Here is a 23,450-nt window from a genome sequence, read left to right as displayed (position 1 = left end):
GCCAAAGGGGAAGCTACAAAGAAATTGCTATGCGTATTTGCCTTTTATTAGAAGCTGCCTTAAGTCGTTTATGAAAAGCAGGATATTGAACAAACAAAATCCAGTAACAACCTATCCTTTGAATGTATCTGACTTATTTCCAGAGCTCCTTTGCCAAGTAAGATAAAAAGTTACCTGGCCTTTGTTACCATAAAAGTCCTTTCAGAAAAAAGAATGAGGAAAATGGTGTTCTGACTGTAAACTGAATGTATTCATGTTTCACTGATACAGTCAAACACACCACATGGCAATGATACTCATTGTTCCTATTTGTTAATGCTACATACCTGGTCGATGAAGAGATTACAAAACTCTTGCAATAAAACTATAACCCGAGCAGGGGTATTATAAAACTTGGAATGAGTCCAGATCAGACAGATGGTATGAAATAATGGGGCAATTAATACACGGGTCTGTGGGAATTCTGTCTCCTGGAGACACTGAATGTGTCTCCTCAAGGGTCTCAGGTAAAGTTCCACATCTCGGGCTTCGAGGAGAGCTGAAAGGAAAGAAACCCACCATCAGTGTGATGTAGTCTCTTTTCTGAACTCATTTTACAAGTTCAAGAGACTAGCACAAAACAACACAGCTGCACCTAATGCTGTCATCTTTCTATTTATATCACTTATCCTACAAAATTGACATGTGACAGGTTTGAACAGCTTTACACTCTGTCCATCTCTAACAACCATTTAGGAAAGCCCTAGTGTAGTTAGGCAGCACAGGTCAATCACGAAATGCCTTTAGAATCTAAAGACATTTACTCAATCCCATGGAAAGTGTGGAAGTAAGACATCACTCTGACGTTATCATTTTATGGTTTGAATATAAGTTTCATCACTAGAATGTTAAAGCTTCCTAGGTACTTAGTACTATAATTGCTTAATATCTTATTCTGGTGTCCTATGAGAGTGACTCACACACGGACTGGGAAATTTCCATTGTATTACTGAAAATACAACTATCAACACTGTTAGGCATAGATGATGAAAATATTTTGGAACTGGACAGAGGTGATGGTTGTACAACATTGAATGTATTAAATGCCCCTTAATTGTACATTTTAAAGTGGTTATTTTTATATGAATTTTACCTCAATTTAAAAATTGTTAAGCATAAGGAATACCTTTAAATGCTAAATGTATGAAGAAAAAGTTTAAATAGTTGGCTATTATTAATTACTCATTTACCTAATCCAGATTTTCTCTTAAAATTGGTCCTTTTTAATGTACCCTAAACAGATCTTCAAACTCCCTTTTGGTTCTGAAACTACAAATACCTTTGACTAACTGAAAACATGCATTGTTTATGAAGGCAGGAATCAAGTAAATTTTTATTTTCTGGTGTTATTCTAAAAAACTCCTGTTAGAAAGGAAAAGAAAAACTGCCTTTTTCTTTTTTTCCACTGGAATCCTTATATTCCTCTACTTGACATGTAACCAATTAATCTGTCCACCTAACAATAAATACTTGGGAAGAAAGAAAAGGTCCAGGGACTATTTCCTCTCCCAGATTATTCATGTTTTGAAATTGGTGTATTTTTATGAATGTCAATTACAAATTAAATAATTACATTAATAGGTAAGTGCTCTTAAAATATGATAAGCACACCTGGCACTTTCACAGGTCTCACATATGTCTTTGAGAAGAGCCTTCTACCTCTAACAGTGACAATGGCTTTGGACTACTTGTGATACTGAAACTGATTTTTTCCCCCTGAATTTCCATGCCTTGTGCTCAGAAGGCTCTGAGGACCCCTGGGTCCTATAGAAGCTTTATCCAAACAAAATGTTCATTTTATACTAACACAGAAAAAATACAAGCAGCTTCTATTTATTGAGGGCATACTTACTATGTGCCTAGTACTGTGCACATTATATATTTGTATCTTCCTTCCAGTGGTTCCCAGCCAGAGGAGGTCTTGCCCCCAGGGGTCATTTGGCAATGTCCTGAGGCATTTTGATTGTCACAGCTGGGATGGGGAAAGGGGGTAGAGCTCAACGTCCTAGAATGCACAGGAAGGCTCCCTACAACAATTATCCTGCCCAAAATGTCAAGTGGTGACAAGATTGAGAATGACTGTTCTAATCCTTGAAATAATTCTGCAAGGATAGTGTTAATGTGCCAACTTGGCCAATGAAAACCAGCAAATTTAAGATATTCTCAGTGGATCTGGGACAGGAATACAGAGCTGACAGACTCCCAAGCCCAAATAGTCCCCCTTATCCTATGGTCTCTTTTCAAACAGAATTCATGGAGAAAACCCTGAAGAGATAGCACAACATTCTTCAAAGTATATTTTAAACATTTCCTAACTTTTCAAATGTTACATAGGAAAAATTAAACATTGCTAATATAATAAATAAAAAAGCTATTGTTCATATTATCTTACAATTGCATCATTTACAGCTTTAGCATTGTGTATATCATATTTGCTTAAACATGCTTAAAGGCACAGGAACAGAAATCAAGAAGGGTTGTTACTCCTGAGTGGGTTAAAATTGGATTAACTAATGAGAAGACAAGGAGACTCCTCACTGCACACCTTTTCATAATTTCTGATTTTTACAACATGTATGCATAGCCTGTTCAAAATTCAACAAATGAACAAACCCTCCTCGTATGTTTAATCTTCACCAAAACGTTGATGATGACTTTGAGTTCTTATGACCTAGATAAGTATTGGCTGTCAAGCACATTCAGAGAATCTACTGGTGAATAACTGGATTAGTTATAGCCCAACTGTTGATTAGAAAACCTCTATGCTGGGCTATCATTTACCTCCTGCTAATACCAAAGGTCCTTCCCCTCCACATACACATTCTCATTAAAATTTCAATCTGGAACCCCTTTAGTAGTCACCTATTATGTACCCTTAAAGGGTAATATAACTGGAGAAGAAAGTACAGATGATTCTAATGAATTAGTCACTAGAAGAGCCAAGTGCAAGCATTTCATGAACATGCCGGTGGTAGAAGGGGAGACGAGGCTGAGCAGACTGGCAGGGTCAGGTCATGAGGGACACTGAAGCCAGGACAAAGAACAAGAGTCATACCATTTTTCACAGCCAGGAAAATATCCTTCAAAGTTGGAAAATAGCTGCTCTGTTTAGTTTTCAGGATCTTAACCATTTTGAGGACAACAGGAGCTTGAAGCTAAATTGAAAAAAAAAAACTAATAAATGTAAGCTAGATTACTAAATGAATTCTGCAATACAAAAATTATATTCCACTCATGTATAATACATGCAGTATTTAACAAAGACATGTCTGGTTCCAAGTTGAAAATCATTTAAAAAATAACATTTTTTCCTGAAGTGTGCATTTTATTTCACATTTATAATTCTTAACTTGAATTTCCAAAATATCTGTCAATTTACTATATACATAAAATACTACATTTTCCATATAAAATTTCTTGCTCTGATTCAGAAAAATCTCTGAGAGAGTTGAATGTGTGAATGTCTTACTTTTAAGAACATTAAATTGAGTAACCTGTAAGGCAAACACCAGCAGAGTAAGGGCCGAAGCTCACTCTTCCAAAGCTGCATCTCTGCTGCATCTCAGCAATACCTTACTCCTTCTCAAATAATTAAATCAGTGAGATTAATTAAATCTTGAACATTTCCTGGGGGAATCACTCTCTTTTTATGATGCAAAGTGTTTCCAATTATATCAAATGCTGTCAAAATATTCTCAAGGAGGCAAAATTACTTTTAATCCCCATTAATTTTTAAAGTGCATACCATACAGAATTTAGGAACAAGAAAAAAGAATAGATTATTAAGTTATTCAAATACAATATATTAAATCGTTAGAGTTATTGGAAATCACTGCTCTAAACACTAAATTCTACAATTTGCTAATTCAATTTACAAACAATTTCTAGGGCTATATACTTACTTGATCATTAATGCATGATAGATCCTCTCTCCTCATCGTCCAGAAATCCAGTTCAGTTTGAGGATTAGAGTGAAGACCATTTAACAAAGGCTGCACTGAATTGTTTTCTATAATTTCTTGAATTTGCTGTGACCATTTAATAATTACTGATTCAATTGAATGGAGTATTGTCCTTTCATTTAGCTGTGGCCTAGAACATTAAAATGATTACTAAAATGATTTTTAAATAAATTATTTCATCCAAATAAAGACAGGATTTGGATTTTTTGTATGTTTGTATTTTTCTTTTATTATTTTTTATTAAAGTATCATTGATGTACACTCTTACGAAGATTTTACATGAACAACATTGTGGTTACTACATTCACCCATATTATCAAGTCCCCCCACACACCTCATTGCAGTCACTGTCCATCAGCATAGTAAGATGCTATAGAGTCATTACTTGACTTATCTGTGCTATACTGCCTTCCCTGTGACTCCCCCTACATTATGTGTGCTAAACGTAATGTCCCTCAATCCCCTTTTCCCTTCCTCCCCACCCACCCTACCCACCTGATTCCCTTTGGTAACCACTAGTCCCTTCTTGGAGTCTGTGAGTCTGCTCCTGTTTTGTTCCATCAGTTTTACTTTGTTGTTATACTCCACAAATGAGTGAAATCATTTGGTACTTGTTTTTCTCTGCCTGGCTTATTTCACTGAGCGTAATACTCTCTATATGCATCCACGTTATTGCAAATGGTAGGATTTGTATTCTTCCTATGGCTCAATAATGTATATGTACCACTTTTTCTTTATCCACTCATCTACTGATAGACACTTAGGTTGCTTCCATACCTTGGATATTGTAAATACTGCTGTGATAAACATAGGGGTGTATGTGTCTTTTTGAATCTGGGATCTTGTTTTCTTTGGGCAGATTCCTAGGAGTGGAATTCCTGGGTCAAATGGTATTTCAATTTTGAGTTTTTAGAGGAACCTCCATACTGCTTCCCACCATGGTTGAACTAATAGCCATCAACAGTGTAGGAAGGTTTCCCTTTCTCAGAAATCCTCACCAGCATTTGTTCTTCCTTGTCTTTTGGATGGTGGCCATCCTAACTAGTGTGAAGTGATATCTCATTGTGGTTTTAATTTGCATTTCCCTGATAATTAGCAATGTGAAGCATTTTTTCATGTGTCTGTTGGCCATCTGAATTTCTTCTTTGGAGAATTGTCTGCTCAGATCCTCCACCCATTTTTTAAACGGGTTATTTGCTTTTTGGATGTTGAGGTGCATGAATTCCTTACATATTTTGGATGTTAACCCCTTATCAGATAGGTCATTTATGAATATATTCTCCCATACTGTAGGATGCCTTTTTGTTCTACTGATGGTGTGTTTTGCTGTACAGAAGCTTTTTAGTTTGATGTAGTCCCATTTGTTCATTTTTGCTTTTGTTCCTTGCCCAAGATGTGTTAAAAAAAAGTTGTTGCTCATGTTTATATTCAAGAGATTTTGCCTATTTTCTTCTAAGAGTTTTATGGTTTCATGACTCACATCAGGTCTTGGATTCATTTCGAGTTTACGTTTGTGTATGGAGTTAGACGATGATTCATTCTCTTGCATGTAGCTGTCCAGTTTTGCCAACACCAGTTGTTGAAGATGCTGTCATTTCCCCATTGTATATGCATGGCTCCTTTATCATATATTAATTGGCTGTATATGTGTGGATTTATATCTGGGCTCTCTATTCTGTTCCATTGATCTATAAGTCTGTTCTTGTGCTGGTACCAAATTGTCTTGATTACTGTGGCTTTGTAGTAGAGCTTGAAGTTGGGAAGCGTAATCCCCTCTGCTTTATTCTTCCTTCTCAGAATTGCATTGGCTAGTCAGGGTCTTTGTGGTTCCATACGAATTATAGAACTTTTTGTTCCAGTTCATTGAAGAATGCTGTAGGTATTTTGATAGGGATTGCATTGAATCTGTAGATTGCTTTAGGCAGGATGGCCATTTTGACGATATTAATTCTTCCTATCCATGAGCACAGGATGAATTTTCATTTACTGGTGACTTTAATTTCTCTCATGAGTGTCTTGTAGTTCACAGGGTATAGGTCTTTCACCTCCTTTGTTAGGTTTATTCCTAGGTATTTTATTCTTTTGATGCAATTGTAAATGGAATTGTTTTCCTGATTTCTCTTTCTGCTAGTTCATTGTTTGTATATAGAAATCCAATATATTTCTGTGTATTAATTTTGTATTCTGCAACTTTGCTGAATTCAGTTATTAGTTCTAATAGTTTGGGGCTGGATTATTTAGGTTTTTTATGTACAATATCATGTCATCTGCAAACAGGGACAGTTTAACTTCTTCCTTACCAATCTGGATGCCTTTTATTTCTTTGTGTTGTCTGATTGCTGTGGCTAGGACCTCCAGTACTATACTATGTTGAATGAAAGTGGAGAGAATGGGCATCCTTGTCTTGTTTTCAATCTTAGAGGAAAAGCTTTCAGCTTTCGCTGTTAAGTGATGTTGGCTGTGGTTTTGTCACATATGGTCTTTATTATGTTGAGGTATCTGCCCTCTATACCCATTTTGTTGAGATTTTTTATCATGAATGGTTGTTTAATTTTGTCAAGTGCTTTTCAGCTTCTATGGAGATTATCATCTAATTTTTGTCCTTCTTTTTGTTGATGTGGTGTATGACGTTGATGGATTTTCAAATATTGTACCATCCTTGCATTTCTGAAATCAATCCCACTTGATCATGATTGGTGATCTTTTTTATGTATTTATGAATTTGGTTTGCTAATATTTTGTTGAGTATATTTGCATCTAAGTTCATCAGAAATATTGGTCTCTAATTTGTGTGTGTGTGTGTGTGGTGTCTTTGCTTGGTTTTGGTATTAGAGAGATGCTGGCCTCATAGAATGAGTTTGGAAGTATTTGTTCCTCTTCTTTTTGGAAAACATTAAGGAGGATGGGTATTAGGGCTTCTCTAAATGTTTGATAAAATTCAGCTGTGAAGCAGCTGGGGGTTTTGTTCTTAGGTAGTTTTTTTATTACCAGTTGAATTTCACTACTGGCAATTGGTCTGATGAGATTTTCTCTTTCTTCCTGGATCAGTCTTGGAAGGTTGTATTTTTCCAGAAAGTTGTCCATTTCTTCTAGGTTATCCAATTTGTTAGCATATAATTTTTCTTAGTATTCTCTAATAATTCTTTGCATTTCTGTGGTGTCATTAGTGATTTTTCCTTTCTCATTTCTGATTCTATTTACATATGTGGACTTTCTTTTTTTCTTGATATGTCTGACTAGGGTTTCATCTATTTTGTTTATTTTCTTGAAGAACCAGCTCCCAGTTTCATTGGTTCTTTCTATTGCTTTATTCTTCTAGATTTTATTTATTTCTGCTGTGATCTTTTTTATGGTCCTCCTTCTACTGACTTTGGGTCTTATTTGTTCTAATTTAATTAATTATGAGTTTAAACTCTTCAGATGGGCCTGTTCTTCTTTCTTGAAGTAAGCCTGTATTGCAAGATACTTCCCTCTTACAACAGCATTTGCTGTGTCCCACAGATATTTGGATGTTGAGGTGTTGTTGTCATCTGTCTCCATATATTGCTTGATCTGTGTTTTTATTTGGTCACTGATCCACTGATTATTTAGGAGCATGTTGTTAATCCTCCATGTGTTTATGGTCTATTTTGTTTTCATTGCATAATTTATTCCTAGTTTCAGAGAAGCTGGTTGGTATAATTTCAATCCTTCTGAATTTACTGAGGCTCTTTTTCTGTCCTAGTATGTGATCCATCCTGGAAAATGTTCCATGTGCACTTGAGAAGAATGTGTATTCTGCTGCTTTGGGATAGAGTGTTCTGTAGGTGTCTGTTAGGTCCATCTGTTCTAATGTGTTGTTCAGTGCCTCTGTGTCCTTACTTTCTGTTTGGTTGATCTGTCCTTTGGAGTGAGTGATGTGTTGAAGTCTCCTAAAATGAATGCATTGCATTATATTTCCCCCTTTAAATCTGTTAGTATTCGCTTCACATATTTAGGTGCTCCTATAATTTGGTGCATAGATATTTATAATGGTTATATCCTCTTGTTGGGCTGACCCCTTTGTCATTATGTAATGTCCTTGTCTCATGTTACTTTCTTTGTTTTGAAGTCTATTTTGTTTGATACAAGTACTGCAACTCCTTTTGTCTCCCTATTAGTTGCATGACGTATCTTTTTCCATTCCTTCATTTTTAGTATGTGTATATCTTTGGGTTTGAAATGAATCTCTTGTGGGCTGCATATAGATGGGTCTTGTGATTTTATCCATTCTGTAACTCTGTGTCTTCTTTTTTTTTTGTTATCATTAATCTACAATTACATGAAGAACATTATGGTTACTATGCTCTCCCCTTCACCAAGTCCCCCCCACAAACCCCATTACAGTCACTGTCCATCAGCATAGTAAGATGCTGTAGAATCACTACTTCTCTTCTCTGTGTTGCACAGCCCTCCCCATGCCCCCCCAACATTATACATGCTAATTGTAATGCCCCCTTTCTTTTTCCCCACCCTTATCCCTCCCTTCCCACCCATCCTCCCCAGTACCTTTTCCTTTGGTAGCTGTTAGTCCATTCTTGGGTTCTGTGATTCTGCTGCTGTTTTGCTCCTTCACTTTTTCTTTGTTCTTATACTCCACGTATGAGTGAAATCATTTGGTACTTGTCTTTCTCCACCTGGTTTATTTCACTGAGCATAATACCCTCTAGCTCCATTCATGTTGTTGCAAATGGTAGGATTTGTTTTCTTCTTATGGCTAAATAATAATCCATTGTGTATATGTACCACATCTTGTCTTTTGATTGGTTCATTCAGTCCATTTATATTTAGGGTGATTATTGATAGATATGTACTTATTGCCATTGCAGGCTTTAGATGCATATTTACCAAAGGTTCAGGGGCAGCTTCTTTACTAACAGTCTAACTTAACTCACTTAGTATGATATTTCAAACACAATCAAAAGGGTTTTTTTTTCTCTCTTCTTTTTCTTCCTCCTCCATTCTTTATATATTAGGTATCATATTCTGTACTCTTTCTGTATTCCTTGACTGACTTTATGGGTACTTGACTTAATTTTGCATTTGCATAGTATTTAATTAGTCTATTTGTTTTACTGTTGTTTTATCTTCTCTGGTGAGAGCTATTTAGCCTTAGGAGCACGTCCATCTAGAGCAGTCCCTATATAATACACTGTAGAGACTGGTTTTGAGAGGTAAATTCCCTCAACTTTTACTTATCTGGAAATTGTTTAATCCCTGCTTCAAATTTAAATGACAATCTTGCCAGGTAGAGTGTTCTTGGTTCGAGGCCCTTCTGTTTCATTGCTTTTATTTTATTTTTTTTTAATATAAATGAGATCTTTACTGAAAATATTCATCTGTTCTAAAACAAACAAAAAACAATTTAGAAGAGTGACGTTGATTTACATTTTTGAAATTCTTTGTACTTAGTACAAGACAGCTGGACCTTCATATCTGCTGCTGAATTCAATCTGTTGCAATATACTATTCTGGTTGAGGTACATACACATATGCATCTTGAAAAGGATATTTTAATAGACTTAAAGAGGTCATTATGAGTCACCTTTTTTGATATACCACAACTAGGCAAGTGATAGTTTCTTAAAGGTTAGTTGCAATGTGCAATCTGAAGCTGATCAGTGAACTTTTTGTGCTGTTACATTCAAGTCGTTATGACGGAATCTTCTAACCATCCTAGGGTTTATAACATCAGATACTGGTTGGAAATATTGGTTCACTGAAGAATGCATATTTTCCAAATGTTAACACACTTCATTATACGATTTGATGAAATCATATACATTAATATCATCACAGATCCCATCAAAAAAGCCTTCCAATATTGGGAAGCTGTCAACGTCCATGTTGGGTAAGAGGTTTACAAACTTCTCATCTTTGTTGGAAGCTCCAAGTCAGTCTTTGGCAGTAAATACTATCAGATACTATTCTTTCTTTTTTTTTTTTTTTCTAGATAATTATTTTTTATTGAAGGGTAGTTGACACACAGTATTACATTACATTAGTTTCAGGTGTACAACACAGTTATTCAACATTTATATACATGATAAATCTAGGTACCAGCTATCACCATACCAAGTTGTTACAATATTTTGACTATATTCCTTATGCTATACATTACATCCCGGTTACTTATTTATTTTACAATTGGAAGTGTGTACTTTTTTTTTTTGTTTGTTTGTTTGTTTGTTTGTTTGTGAGGGCATCTCTCATATTTATTGATCAAATGGTTGTTCACAACAATAAAATTCTGTATAGGGGAGTCAATGCTCAATGCACAATCATTAATCCAACCCAAGCCTAATTTTCGTTAGTCTCCAATCTTCTGAGGCATAACAAACAAGTTCTTACATGGAGAACAAATTCTTACATAATGAATAAGTTACATGGTGAACAGTACAAGGGCAGTCATCACAGAAACTTTCGGTTTTGCTCATGCATTATGAACTAAAAACAGTCAGTTCAAATATGAATACTCATTTGATTTTTATACTTGATTTATATGTGGATACCACATTTCTCTCTTTATTATTATTATTTTTAATAAAATGCTGAAGTGGTAGGTAGATACAAGATAAAGGTAGAAAACATAGTTTAGTGTTGTAAGAGAGCAAATGTAGATGATCAGGTGTGTGCCTGTAGACTATGTGTTAATCCAAGCTAGACCAGGGCAATAAAACATCCACGTATGCAGAAGATTTCTCTCAGAACAGGGGGGGTGAGGTTCTAAGCCTCACCTCTGTTGATCCCCAATTTCTCACCTGATGGCCCCCCCTGCAACTGTGTCTGTCTTAGGTTGTTCCTCCCTTGAGGAATCTTACCTGTCTCTGGCTAACCAGTCATCTTCCGGGGCCATACAGGGAAATTTAAGTTGGAAACTGAGAGAGAAGCCTTATTGTTTGAAAAGGTTAGCTTTTTACTTCTTTGCATATTTATGCCCTGTGGCTTCTATGCCCAGCATTTGTCTTGAGGTATCTTTACCACTTGGAAGAATTATGATACTCGGTAAATTTGATATGAGGCACGAATTCTATTTAAGGGTTGTAATTAGGAAGGAAGAAGAAAAGCTATAGAAATAGCAGGTGGAAGAAAACATGGGAAGATTATTTCTTTGACATATGTTCTTGTAGAATAACCTCAGCATGTATAGGTTTTAAACTAGTAATTAAATTGCGCACACACATTAACATAATAGGAGTATAGTTACATAACCAAAGCATACCTGTAATTACCAGTCGTCTCCAGTGAAACAAAGAAAACCAGTTAGGCACCTTAGGCATTTGTGATAACTTATCTATGATATGGTGGATATTGTCCAACTGAACTTGAACAGTCTAAGAGAAGTCAGACAAATTAAAACAACCCATTCCTGGGGAATGTTCACATCCCATATGTTCTTTTAACAGTAAATAGTTTGTACTTGTAAGATTTTGGAGCGCTACAATTTGCACTTCCCCTAATTCTTGGTTGAGTTCCAACAGTATAGATCCAGTCAAATTAGTTGTTTTACTGTATGCACAGGCCAGCTTAGATATCTCCTTCTTCATTTCCAAGGCAAGTCCAGGAACTGGTGGGATGAGTGCATCTACACCTGTAGCAGTGCGTGGATCTTTGTTGGGGTTTTTTGATGATCATCTTCTGGCATGAGTCTTCCAGAGAGTGCTGATGTTGGAAGTTCTTTTTCATATCGTATCTTAGTTCATTTTCGGGGTAGCCCAATTAGGCTTTGATCATCTGTATAAACACAAACAGACCCTTTGCCTACACTTTTATATGCCCTTTATACCCTTGTGTAGAACTCATTGGAGGTCACCACACAGGAACTGCCTTTTTTTTTTTTTTGGTATCATTAATCTACACTTACATGACGAATATTATGTTTACTAGGCTCTCCCTATACCAGGTCCCCCCTATAAACCCCTTTACAGTCACTGTCCATCAGCATAGCAATATGTTGTAGAATCACTACTTGCCTTCTCTGTGTTGTACAGCCCTCCCCTTTCTCCCACCCCCCCATCCATGCTAATCTTAATACCCCCCTTCTACCCCCCCTTATCCCTCCCTACCCACCCATCCTCCCCAGTCCCTTTCCCTTTGGTACTTATTAGTCCATTCTTGAGTTTCGTGATTCTGCTGCTGTTTTGTTCCTTCAGTTTTTCCTTTGTTCTTATATTCCACAGATGAGTGAAATCATTTGGTATTTCTCTTTCTTCACTTTGCTTGTTTCACTGAGCATAATACCCTCCAGGTCCATCCATGTTGCTGCAAATGGTAGGGTTTGCCCTTTTCTTATGGCTCAGTAGTATTCCATTGTATATATGTACCACATCTTCTTTATCCATTCATCTATCGATGGACATTTAGGTTGCTTCCAATTCTTGGCTATTGTAAATAGTGCTGCGATAAACATAGGGGTGCATTGGTCTTTCTCATACTTGATTGCTGCATTCTTAGGGTAAATTCCTAGGAGTGCAATTCCTGGGTCAAATGGTAAGTCTGTTTTGAGCATTTTGATGTACCTCCATACTGCTTTCCATAATGGTTGAACTAACTTACAGTCCCACCAGCAGTGTAGGAGGGTTTCCCTTTCTCCACAGCCTCGGCAACATTTGTTGTTGTTTGTCTTTTGGATGGCAGCCATCCTTACTGGTGTGAGGTGATACCTCATTGTAGTTTTAATTTGCATTTCTCTGATAATTAGTGATGTGGAGCATCTTTTCATGTGTCTGTTGCCCATCTGTATTTCTTTTTTGGAGAACTGTCTGTTCAGTTCCTCTGCCCATTTTTTAATTGGGTTATTTGTTTTTTGTTTGTTGAGGCGTGTGAGCTCTTTATATATTCTGGACATCAAGCCTTTATCGGATGTGTCATTTTCAAATATATTCTCCCATACTGTAGGGATCCTTTTTGTTCTATTGATGGTGTCTTTTGCTGTACAGAAGCTTTTCAGCTTAATATAGTCCCACTTGTTCATTTTTGCTGTTGTTTTCCTTGCCCAGGGAGATATGTTCAAGAAGAGGTCACTCATGTTTATGTCTAAGAGGATTTTGCCTATGTTTTCTTCCAAGAGTTTAATGGTTTCATGACTTACATTCAGGTCTTTGATCCATTTTGGGTTTACTTTTGTATATGGGGTTAGACAATGGTCCAGTTTCATTCTCCTACATGTAGCTGTCCAGTTTTGCCAGCTCCATGTGTTGAAGAGACTGTCGTTTCGCCATTGTATGTCCATGGCTCCTTTATCAAATATTAATTGACCATATATGTCTGGGTTGATGTCTGGATTCTCTAGTCTGTTCCATTGGTCTGTGGCTCTGCTCTTGTGCCAGTACCAAATTGTCTTGATTACTGTGGCTTTATAGTAGAGTTTGAAGTTGGGGAGTGAGATCCCCCCTACTTTATTCTTCTTTCTCAGGATTGCTTTGGCTATTCGGGGTCTTTGGTGTTTCCATATGAATTTTTGAACTATTTGTTCCAGTTCGTTGAAGAATGTTGCTGGTAGTTTCATAGAGATTGCATCAAATCTGTATATTGCTTTGGGCAGGATGGCCATTTTGACGATATTAATTCTTCCTAGCCACGAGCATGGGATGAGTTTCCATCTGTTAGTGTCCCCTTTAATTTCTCTTAAGAGTGACTTGTAGTTTTCAGAGTATAAGTCTTTCACTTCTTTGGTTAGGTTTATTCCTAGGTATTTAATTTTTTTTGATGCAATTGTGAATGGAGTTGTTTTCCTGATTTCTCTTTCTGTTGGTTCATTGTTAGTGTATAGGAAAGCCACAGATTTCTGTGTGTTGATTTTGTATCCTGCAACTTTGCTGTATTCCGATATCAGTTCTAGTAGTTTTGGGGTGGAGTCTTTAGGGTTTTTTATGTACAGTATCATGTCATCTGCAAATAGTGACAGTTTAACTTCTTCTTTACCAATCTGGATTCCTTGTATTTCTTTGTTTTGTCTGATTGCCGTGGCTAGGACCTCCAGTACCATGTTAAATAACAGTGGAGAGAGTGAGCATCCCTGTCTAGTTCCCAATCTCAGAGGAAATGCTTTCAGCTTCTCGCTGTTCAATATAATGTTGGCTGTGGGTTTATCATAGATGGCCTTTATTATGTTGAGGTACTTGCCCTCTATTCCCATTTTGCTGAGAATTTTTATCATGAATGGATGTTGAACTTTGTCAAATGCTTTTTCAGCATCTATGGAGATGATCATGTGGTTTTTGTCTTTCTTTTTGTTGATGTGGTGGATGATGTTGATGGACTTTCGAATGTTGTACCATCCTTGCATCCCTGGGATGAATCCCACTTGGTCATGGTGTATGATCCTTTTGATGTATTTTTGAATTCGGTTTGCTAATATTTTGTTGAGTATTTTTGCATCTACGTTCATCAGGGATACTGGTCTGTAGTTTTCTTTTTTGGTGGGCTCTTTGCCTGGTTTTGGTATTAGGGTGATGTTAGCTTCATAGAATGAGTTTGGGAGTATCCCCTCCTCCTCTATTTTTTGGAAAACTCTAAGGAGAATGAATATTATGTCTTCCCTGTATGTCTGATAAAATTCCGAGGTAAATCCATCTGGCCCGGGGGTTTTGTTACTTGGTAGTTTTTTGATTACCGCTTCAATTTCGTTGCTGGTAATTGGTCTGTTTAGATTTTCTGTTTCTTTCTGGGTCAATCGTGGAAGGTTATATTTTTCTAGGAAGTTGTCCATTTCTCCTAGGTTTCCCAGCTTGTTAGCATATAGGTTTTCATAGTATTCTCTAATAATTCTTTGTATTTCTGCAGGGTCCGTCGTGATTTTTACTTTCTCGTTTCTGATACTGTTGATTTGTGTTGACTCTCTTTTCTTCTTAATAAGTCTGGCTAGAGGCTTATCTATTTTGTTTATTTTCTCGAAGAACCAGCTCTTGGTTTCATTGATTTTTGCTATTGTTTTATTCTTCTCAATTTTATTTATTTCTTCTCTGATCTTTATTATGTCCCTCCTTATGCTGACCTTAGGCCTCATCTGTTCTTCTTTTTCCAATTTCGATAATTGTGACATTAGACCATTCATTTGGGATTGCTCTTCCTTTTTTAAATATGCTTGGATTGCTATATACTTTCCTCTTAAGACTGCTTTTGCTGTGTCCCACAGAAGTTGGGGCTTAGTGTTGTTGTTGTCATTTGTTTCCATATATTGCTGGATCTCCATTTTTATTTGGTCATTGATCCATTGATTATTTAGGAGTGTGTTGTTAAGCCTCCATGTGTTTGTGAGCCTCTTTGCTTTCTTTGTACAGTTTATTTCTAGTTTTATGCCTTTGTGGTCTGAAAAGTTGGTTGGTAGGATTTCAGTCTTTTGGAATTTACTGAGGCTCTTTTTGTGGCCTAGTATGTGGTCTATTCTGGATAACGTTCCATGTGCCCTTGAGAAGAATGTATATTCTGTTGCTTTTGGATGTAGAGTTCTATAGCTGTCTATTAGGTCCATCTGCTCTACTGTGTTGTTCAGTGCTTCCGTGTCCTTACTTATTTTCTGCCCGGTGGATCTATCCTTTGGGGTGAGTGGTGTGTTGAAGTCTCCGAGAATGAATGCATTGCAGTCTATATCCCCCTTTAGTTCTGTTAGTATTTGTTTCACATATGCTGTGGCTCCTGTGTTGGGTGCATATGTATTTAGAATGGTTATATCCTCTTGTTGGACTGAGCCCTTTATCATTATGTAGTGTCCTTCTTTATCTCTTGTTACTTTCTTTGTTTTGAAGTCTATTTTGTCTGATATTAGTACTGCAACCCCTGCTTTCTTCTCACTGTTGTTTGCCTGAAATATGTTTTTCCATCCCTTGGCTTTTAGTCTGTACATGTCTTTGGGTTTGAGGTGAGTTTCTTGTAAGCAGCATATAGATGGGTCTTGCTTTTTTATCCATTCTGTTACTCTGTGTCTTTTGATTGGTGCATTCAAGCCATTAACATTTAGGGTGACTATTGAAAGATATGTACTTATTGCCATTGCAGGCTTTAAATTCGTGGTTACCAAAGGTTCAAGGTTAGCCTCTTTAGTATCTTACTGCCTAACTTAGCTCGCTTATTGAGCTTTTATATACACTGTCTGGAGATTCTTTTCTTCTCTCCCTTCTTGTTCCTCCTCCTCGATTCTTCATTTGTTGGGTGTTTTTTGCTGTGCTCTTTCTAGGAGTGCTCCCATCTAGAGCAGTCCTGTAAGATGTTCTGTAGAGGTGGTTTGTGGGAAGCAAATTCCCTCAGCTTTTGTTTGTCTGGGAATTGTTTAATCCCACCATCATATTTCAATGATAGTCATGCTGGATACAGTATCCTTGGTTCAAGGCCCTTCTGTTTCATTGTATTAAATATATCATGCCATTCTCTTCTGGCCTGTAGGGTTTCTGTCAAGAAGTCTGATGTTAGCCTGATGGGTTTTCCTTTACAGGTGACCTTTTTCTCTCTAGCTGCCTTTAAAACTCTTTCCTTGTCCTTGATCTTTGCCATTTTAATTATTATGTGTCTTTGTGTTGTCCTCCTTGGATCCTTTCTGTTCGGGGTTCTGTGTATTTCCGTGGTCTGTTCAATTATTTCCTCCCCCAGTTTGGGGAAGTTTTCAGCAATTATTTCTTCTAAGATACTTTCCATCTCTTTTCCTCTCTCTTCTTCTTCTGGGACTCCTATAATACGGATATTGTTCCTTTTGGATTGGTCACACAGTTCTCTTAATATTGTTTCATTCCTGGAGATCCTTTTTTCTCTCTCTATGTCAGCTTCTATGCATTCCTGTTCTCTGATTTCAATTCCATCAATGGCCTCTTCCATTCTATCCATTCTGCTTATAAACCCTTCCAGAGTTTGTTTCATTTCTGTGATCTCCTTTCTGGCATCTGTGATCTCCCTCCGGACTTCATCCCATTTCTCTTGCGTATTTCTCTGCATCTCTGTCAGCATGTTTATGATTCTTATTTTGAATTCTTTTTCAGGAAGACTGGTTAGGTCTGTCTCCTTCTTTGGTGTTGTCTCTGTGATCTTTGTCTGCCTGTAGCTTTGCCTTTTCATGGTGATAGGAATAGTTTGCAGAACTGGGACGAGTTGACAGCTGGAAGGACTTCCTTTCTTTTTGGTTTGTGGCCCTGCTCTCCTGGGAGAACAGCGACCTCTAGTGGCTTGTGCTGCGCTGCTGCGCGCAGAGAGGGTTTCTGCTTCCTGCCCGGCTGCTATGGAGTTAATCTCTGCTGTTGCTGTGGGCGTGGCCTGGCTCGGGCAGCTACTCCAAAATGGTGGAGTCGCGTTGGAGCAGGAGCTGCTGGGAGGCTATTTATCTCCGTAAGGGGCCTCCCTGCTCCCTGCAGCCCAGGGGTTAGGGTGCCCAGAAATCCCCGGATTCCCTTCCTCTGGATTAAGTGTCCCGCCCTGCCCCTTTAAGGCTTCCAAAAACCCACCAAAACAAAACAATGACCACCTAAAAAAAAAAAAGATTTTTTTAATTAAAAAAAAAGGTGGTTGCTTGTTTTTCTTTATTCTCTGGTGCCAGCCTCAGGCCTCTGCTCACCGGTCTTGCTGCCCTGTTTCCCTAGTATTGGGGTCCCTATCCCTTTAAGACTACCAAAAAGCGCTTGCCAAAACAAAACAGCAAAAAAAAAAAAAAATGGTCACTCGCTTTTCTGGTGTCCTCCTGCGCCAGGCCACCGGTGCCCGCTCACTGTTCTTCCTGCCCTGTTTCCCTAGTATTGACGTCCCTATCCCTTTAAGACTTCCAAAAAGCACTCGCCAAAAAAAAATAATAATAATGGTCGCATGCTCTTCTTATGTCCTCCTGCACCCGGCCTCCAGTGCCCGCTCACTGTTCTTTCTGCCCTGTTTCCCTAGCATCCAGGGCCCCCTGGGCATGTACTGTGACTGCACTCTGGCCCAGATGGTGGGGGCTGGGTGTTCGGCAGTCCTGGGCTCCGTCTCCCTCCCGCTCTGCCTGCTCTTCTCCCGCCGGGAGCTGGGGGGAGGGGCGCTCGGCTCCCGCCGGGCCGGGGCTTGTATCTTACCCCCTTCATGAGGCACTGGGTTCTCTCAGGTGCGGATGTGGTCTGGATATTGTCCTGTGTCCTCTGGTCTTTATTCTAGGAAGGGTTGTCTTTGTTATATTTTCATAGATATATGTTGTTTTGGGAGGAGATTTCCGCTGCTCTACTCACGCCGCCATCTTCCGCCCCTGACCCTAACTACACCATATTTTTAAAGTGTACAGAAACAACATATATATTATTTCCTTTCAGTATATTTTTAAAAAGCAGACAGTACACAAAGCTAGTTATAACAAATGTCATGGTGTCAACAATATTCTTTCAGTAAAATGGTTTTGAGGATAATTCTTTAACAATGTTTTTCAATGTTAGAGACATGACAGTGACAGAATACAGTGTCACAACACAAATTGAGGCCATAAAAATAACGGATCTGATTTTGAAATTTATCTATACAGAAATAGTTCATGGATCCATAAAATACCTATTAAAATCCAAGTTGTGAGGCAGAATCCTTCTCCCAAAACCACATATTATACAGAACTACAGCAAATACAACTAATCCTGAAAAAGTGACCAGAAAGAAGACTGCAACAGATGGCCTATATCTCGGGAAAGGAGAAGACCTCAAGGAAAAGGGTAAAGTAGCAAAGCCCTGATCCAGTGGAACCCAAGCCCTCTTCCAACCATCTCACTGATGGGAGGAAGAGAAATGGAGCAAAGAGGGAGTAGAAGCACAGAACTGCTAAACATCCACCCTGAAGATCCGCTCTGGAAGCACGAACCCACATTACATGGTGCTCTGGAGATTAGATGAGTTGGAAAGCAAAGATAGGTGGAATAATGGGAAAGACTGAGATTCCAGCTGCTTGTGGAGAACAGGAACTCACAAATGGCTGCTCTGGGACAAAAGGAAGGTGGGCACTTTGAAAGACTTCCCAACAGCAAGAGGGCTGCTAAAGGGGCAAGGATTACACAGAGCTTGCTACTCAGGGGAAAGGACAGGTGGACAAAATCCTCCTGGCACACTCAGCCAAGCAGGTTGGGAACTTTCAGGAGTTTCATACGCAACATCCCCCTGGCTGGAAATGCAGCACTGAGCTGCCCCCAACTGCGCCCCAGCTGCTGGTCCTCCCTCTTGGCCTGCACTGGTTTGTAAACTTGCTGCACCAGTCATCGTGCCAAGCCAGCCAGAGAGTGTACCCACCGATAGCAGCTACAGGAGCATAATGAAGATGGCTCCACCCTGCACACTTGGCCCACTGGCCCTGGCAGTGGAGGCAGTAATGGCTGCCAGGAAGCAGGAAAGAGCTATTTCCTCCTGGAAGGCACAGGCACTGCTTGCCTGCAACCCCTGTCATCACTCCAGGAGCTGGGCAACTCCAGAGAATGGAGCTTATGAGCACCAGAGGTTGCTGCCTAAACAAAGTTATTCCATAGGAAACATTAGATAGATGAAATGGCAAAAAGATCTTGTACAGACCCAAATCCCTCAAATTAAAGAAGGCTAAACGAAACAGAAATTACCAATTTTCTGGGTAAAGATTTTTTTAAAAATCATATGTTCACAGAGCTACAGAAAAATATTCATGATCTCCCAAAAACACATGGAAGACTTCAAAGAAAGATATAGAAACTTTGAAAAAAGAAGGACTTAAAAGCAGATTACATGAGGTAGAAGTGACAGTAAATGAAATATAAATTAGAGAAACAGGAATACAAAGAAGCTGAGGCACAGAGAGAAAAACAGATCTCTAGGAATGAAAGAATATTAAGACAACTCTGTAACCAATCCAAATGGAACAATATTCACATTATAGGGGTATGAGAAGAAAAAGGGAGAGAAGAAGGGATAGAAAGTATCTTTGAGGAAATAATGAAAGCTTCCCCAATCTGGGAAAGGAAATAGTCTCTCAAGCCATGGAAGTGCACATATCTTCCAACACAAGGGACTCAAGGAAGACAACACCAAGATATATAATAATTAAAATGGCAAAGGTCAAGGATAAGGACAGAGTATTAAAAGCAGCCAGAGGGAGAAAAAAGATCACATACAAAGGAAAACCCATCAGGCTATCATGAGACATCTCAGCAGAAACCTTACAGGCCAGAAGAGAGCAGTGTGATATATTAAAAGCAATGACCAAAACTCATTCTATGAAGCTAACATCACCCTAATACCAAAACCAGGCAAAGACACCACCAGAAAAGAAAACTACAGACCAATATCCCTGATGAACGTAGATGCAAAAATACTCAACAAAATATTAGCAAACCGAATTCAAAAATACATCAAAATGATCATACACCATGACCAAGTGGGATTCATCCCAGGGATGCAAGGATGGTACAACATTCGAAAGTCCATCAACATCATCCACCACATCAACAAAAAGAAAGACAAAAACCACATGATCATCTCCATAGATGCTGAAAAAGCATTTGACAAAGTTCAACATCCATTCATGATAAAAATTCTCAGCAAAATGGGAATAGAGGGCAAGTACCTCAACATAATAAAGGCCATCTATGATAAACCCACAGCCAACATTATATTGAACAGCGAGAAGCTGAAAGCATTTCCTCTGAGATTGGGAACTAGACAGGGATGCCCACTCTCTCCACTGTTATTTAACATGGTACTGGAGGTCCTAGCCACGGCAATCAGACAAAACAAAGAAATACAAGGAATCCAGATTGGTAAAGAAGAAGTTAAACTGTCACTATTTGCAGATGACATGATACTGTACATAAAAAACCCTGAAGACTCCACCCCAAAACTACTAGAACTGATATCGGAATACAGCAAAGTTGCAGGATACAAAATCAACACACAGAAATCTGTGGCTTTCCTATATACTAACAATGAACCAACAGAAAGAGAAATCAGGAAAACAACTCCATTCACAACTGCATCAAAAAAAATTAAATACCTAGGAATAAACCTAACCAAAGAAGTGAAAGACTTATACTCTGAAAACTACAAGTCACTCTTAAGAGAAATTAAAGGGGACACTAACAGATGGAAACTCATCCCATGCTCGTGGCTAGGAAGAATTAATATCGTCAAAATGGCCATCCTGCCCAAAGCAATATACAGATTTGATGCAATCTCTATGAAACTACCAGCAACATTCTTCAACGAACTGGAACAAATAGTTCAAAAATTCATATGGAAACACCAAAGACCCCGAATAGCCAAAGCAATCCTGAGAAAGAAGAATAAAGTAGGGGGGATCTCACTCCCCAACTTCAAACTCTACTATAAAGCCACAGTAATCAAGACAATTTGGTACTGGCACAAGAGCAGAGCCACAGACCAATGGAACAGACTAGAGAATCCAGACATCAACCCAGACATATATGGTCAATTAATATTTGATAAAGGAGCCATGGACATACAATGGCGAAACGACAGTCTCTTCAACACATGGAGCTGGCAAAACTGGACAGCTACATGTAGGAGAATGAAACTGGACCATTGTCTAACCCCATATACAAAAGTAAACCCAAAATGGATCAAAGACCTGAATGTAAGTCATGAAACCATTAAACTCTTGGAAGAAAACATAGGCAAAATCCTCTTAGACATAAACATGAGTGACCTCTTCTTGAACATATCTCCCTGGGCAAGGAAAACAACAGCAAAAATGAACAAGTGGGACTATATTAAGCTGAAAAGCTTCTGTACAGCAAAAGACACCATCAATAGAACAAAAAGGATCCCTACAGTATGGGAGAATATATTTGAAAATGACACATCCGATAAAGGCTTGATGTCCAGAATATATAAAGAGCTCACACGCCTCAACAAACAAAAAACAAATAACCCAATTAAAAAATGGGCAGAGGAACTGAACAGACAGTTCTCCAAAAAAGAAATACAGATGGCCAACAGACACATGAAAAGATGCTCCACATCACTAATTATCAGAGAAATGCAAATTAAAACTACAATGAGGTATCACCTCACACCAGTAAGGATGGCTGCCATCCAAAAGACAAACAACAACAAATGTTGCCGAGGCTGTGGAGAAAGGGAAACCCTCCTACACTGCTGGTGGGACTGTAAGTTAGTTCAACCATTATGGAAAGCAGTATGGAGGTACATCAAAATGCTCAAAACAGACTTACCATTTGACCCAGGAATTGCACTCCTAGGAATTTACCCTAAGAATGCAGCAATCAAGTATGAGAAAGACCAATGCACCCCTATGTTTATCGCAGCACTATTTACAATAGCCAAGAATTGGAAGCAACCTAAATGTCCATCGATAGATGAATGGATAAAGAAGATGTGGTACATATATACAATGGAATACTACTCAGCCATAAGAAAAGAGCAAATCCAACCATTTGTAGCAACATGGATGGAGCTGGAGGGCATTAGGCTCAGTGAAACAAGCCAAGCGGAGAAAGAGAAATACCAAATGATTTCTCTTATCTGTGGAATATAAGAACAAAGGAAAAACTGAAGGAACAAAACAGCAGCAGAATCACAGAACTCAAGAATGGACTAACAGATACCAAAGGGAAAGGGACTGGGGAGGATGGGTGGGTAGGGAGGGATAAGGGGGGGAGAAGTAGGGGGGTATTCAGATTAACATGCATGGGGGGGTAGGAGAAAAGGGAGGGCTGTACAACACAGAGAAGGCAAGTAGTGATTCTACAACATTTTGCTATGCTGATGGACAGTGACTGTAAAGGGGTTTATAGGGGAGACCTGGTATAGGGGAGAGCCTAGTAAACATAATATTCGTCATGTAAGTGTAGATTAGTGATACCAAAAACAAAACAAAACAAAACAACAACAACAAAAAAAGGGCAGTTCCTGTGTGTAACCTCCAATGAGTTCTACACAAGGGTATAAAGGGTATATAAAAGTGTAGGCAAAGGGTCTGTTTGCATTTATACAGAAGATCAAAGCCTAATTGGGCTACCCCGAAAATGAACTAAGATACGATATGAAAGAGAACTTCCAACATCAGCACTCTCTGGAAGACTCATGCCAGAAGATGATCATCAAAAAACCCCAACAAAGATCCACGCACTGCTACAGCTGTAGATGCACTCATCCCACCAGCTCCTGGACTTGCCATGGGAATGAAGGAGATATCTAAGCTGGCCTGTGCATACAGTAAAACAACAAATTTGACTGGATCTATACTGTTGGAACTCAACCAAGAATTAGGAGAAGTGCAAATTGTAGCGCTCCAAAATCTTACAACTACAGACTATTTACTGTCAAAAGAACATAAGGGATGTGAACATTCCCCAGGAATGGGTTGTTTTAATTTGTCTGCTTTCTCTCAGACTGTTCAAGTTCAGTTGGACAATATCCACCATATCATAGATAAGTTTTCACAAATGCCTAAGGTGCCTAACTGGTTTTCTTGGTTTCACTGGAGATGGCTGGTAATTACAGATA

The 23,450-nt window shown here is 38.5% G+C and overlaps 1 protein-coding gene across 1 annotated transcript in view; it reads right to left on the bottom strand.

The window, feature by feature from the left end:
* DNAH11 (dynein axonemal heavy chain 11) overlaps positions 1 to 23,450 on the bottom strand; it is a 363,375-nt gene that overhangs the window by 325,556 nt on the left and 14,369 nt on the right. The window contains exons 4-6 of the mRNA XM_057504579.1: positions 3,942 to 4,131; positions 3,095 to 3,194; positions 327 to 538 (exon numbers count right to left, since the gene is read on the bottom strand). Of these exons, the coding sequence (XP_057360562.1) occupies positions 327 to 538; positions 3,095 to 3,194; positions 3,942 to 4,131 (502 nt within the window). The remainder of the gene's footprint in view (positions 1 to 326; positions 539 to 3,094; positions 3,195 to 3,941; positions 4,132 to 23,450) is intronic.

Source organism: Manis pentadactyla, chromosome 7 (genome assembly GCF_030020395.1).
Source record: "Manis pentadactyla isolate mManPen7 chromosome 7, mManPen7.hap1, whole genome shotgun sequence".
NCBI lineage: Eukaryota > Metazoa > Chordata > Mammalia > Pholidota > Manidae > Manis > Manis pentadactyla.
Note: the sequence above shows the minus strand (reverse complement) of the source record. Positions and strands in the feature narration are given on the sequence as shown.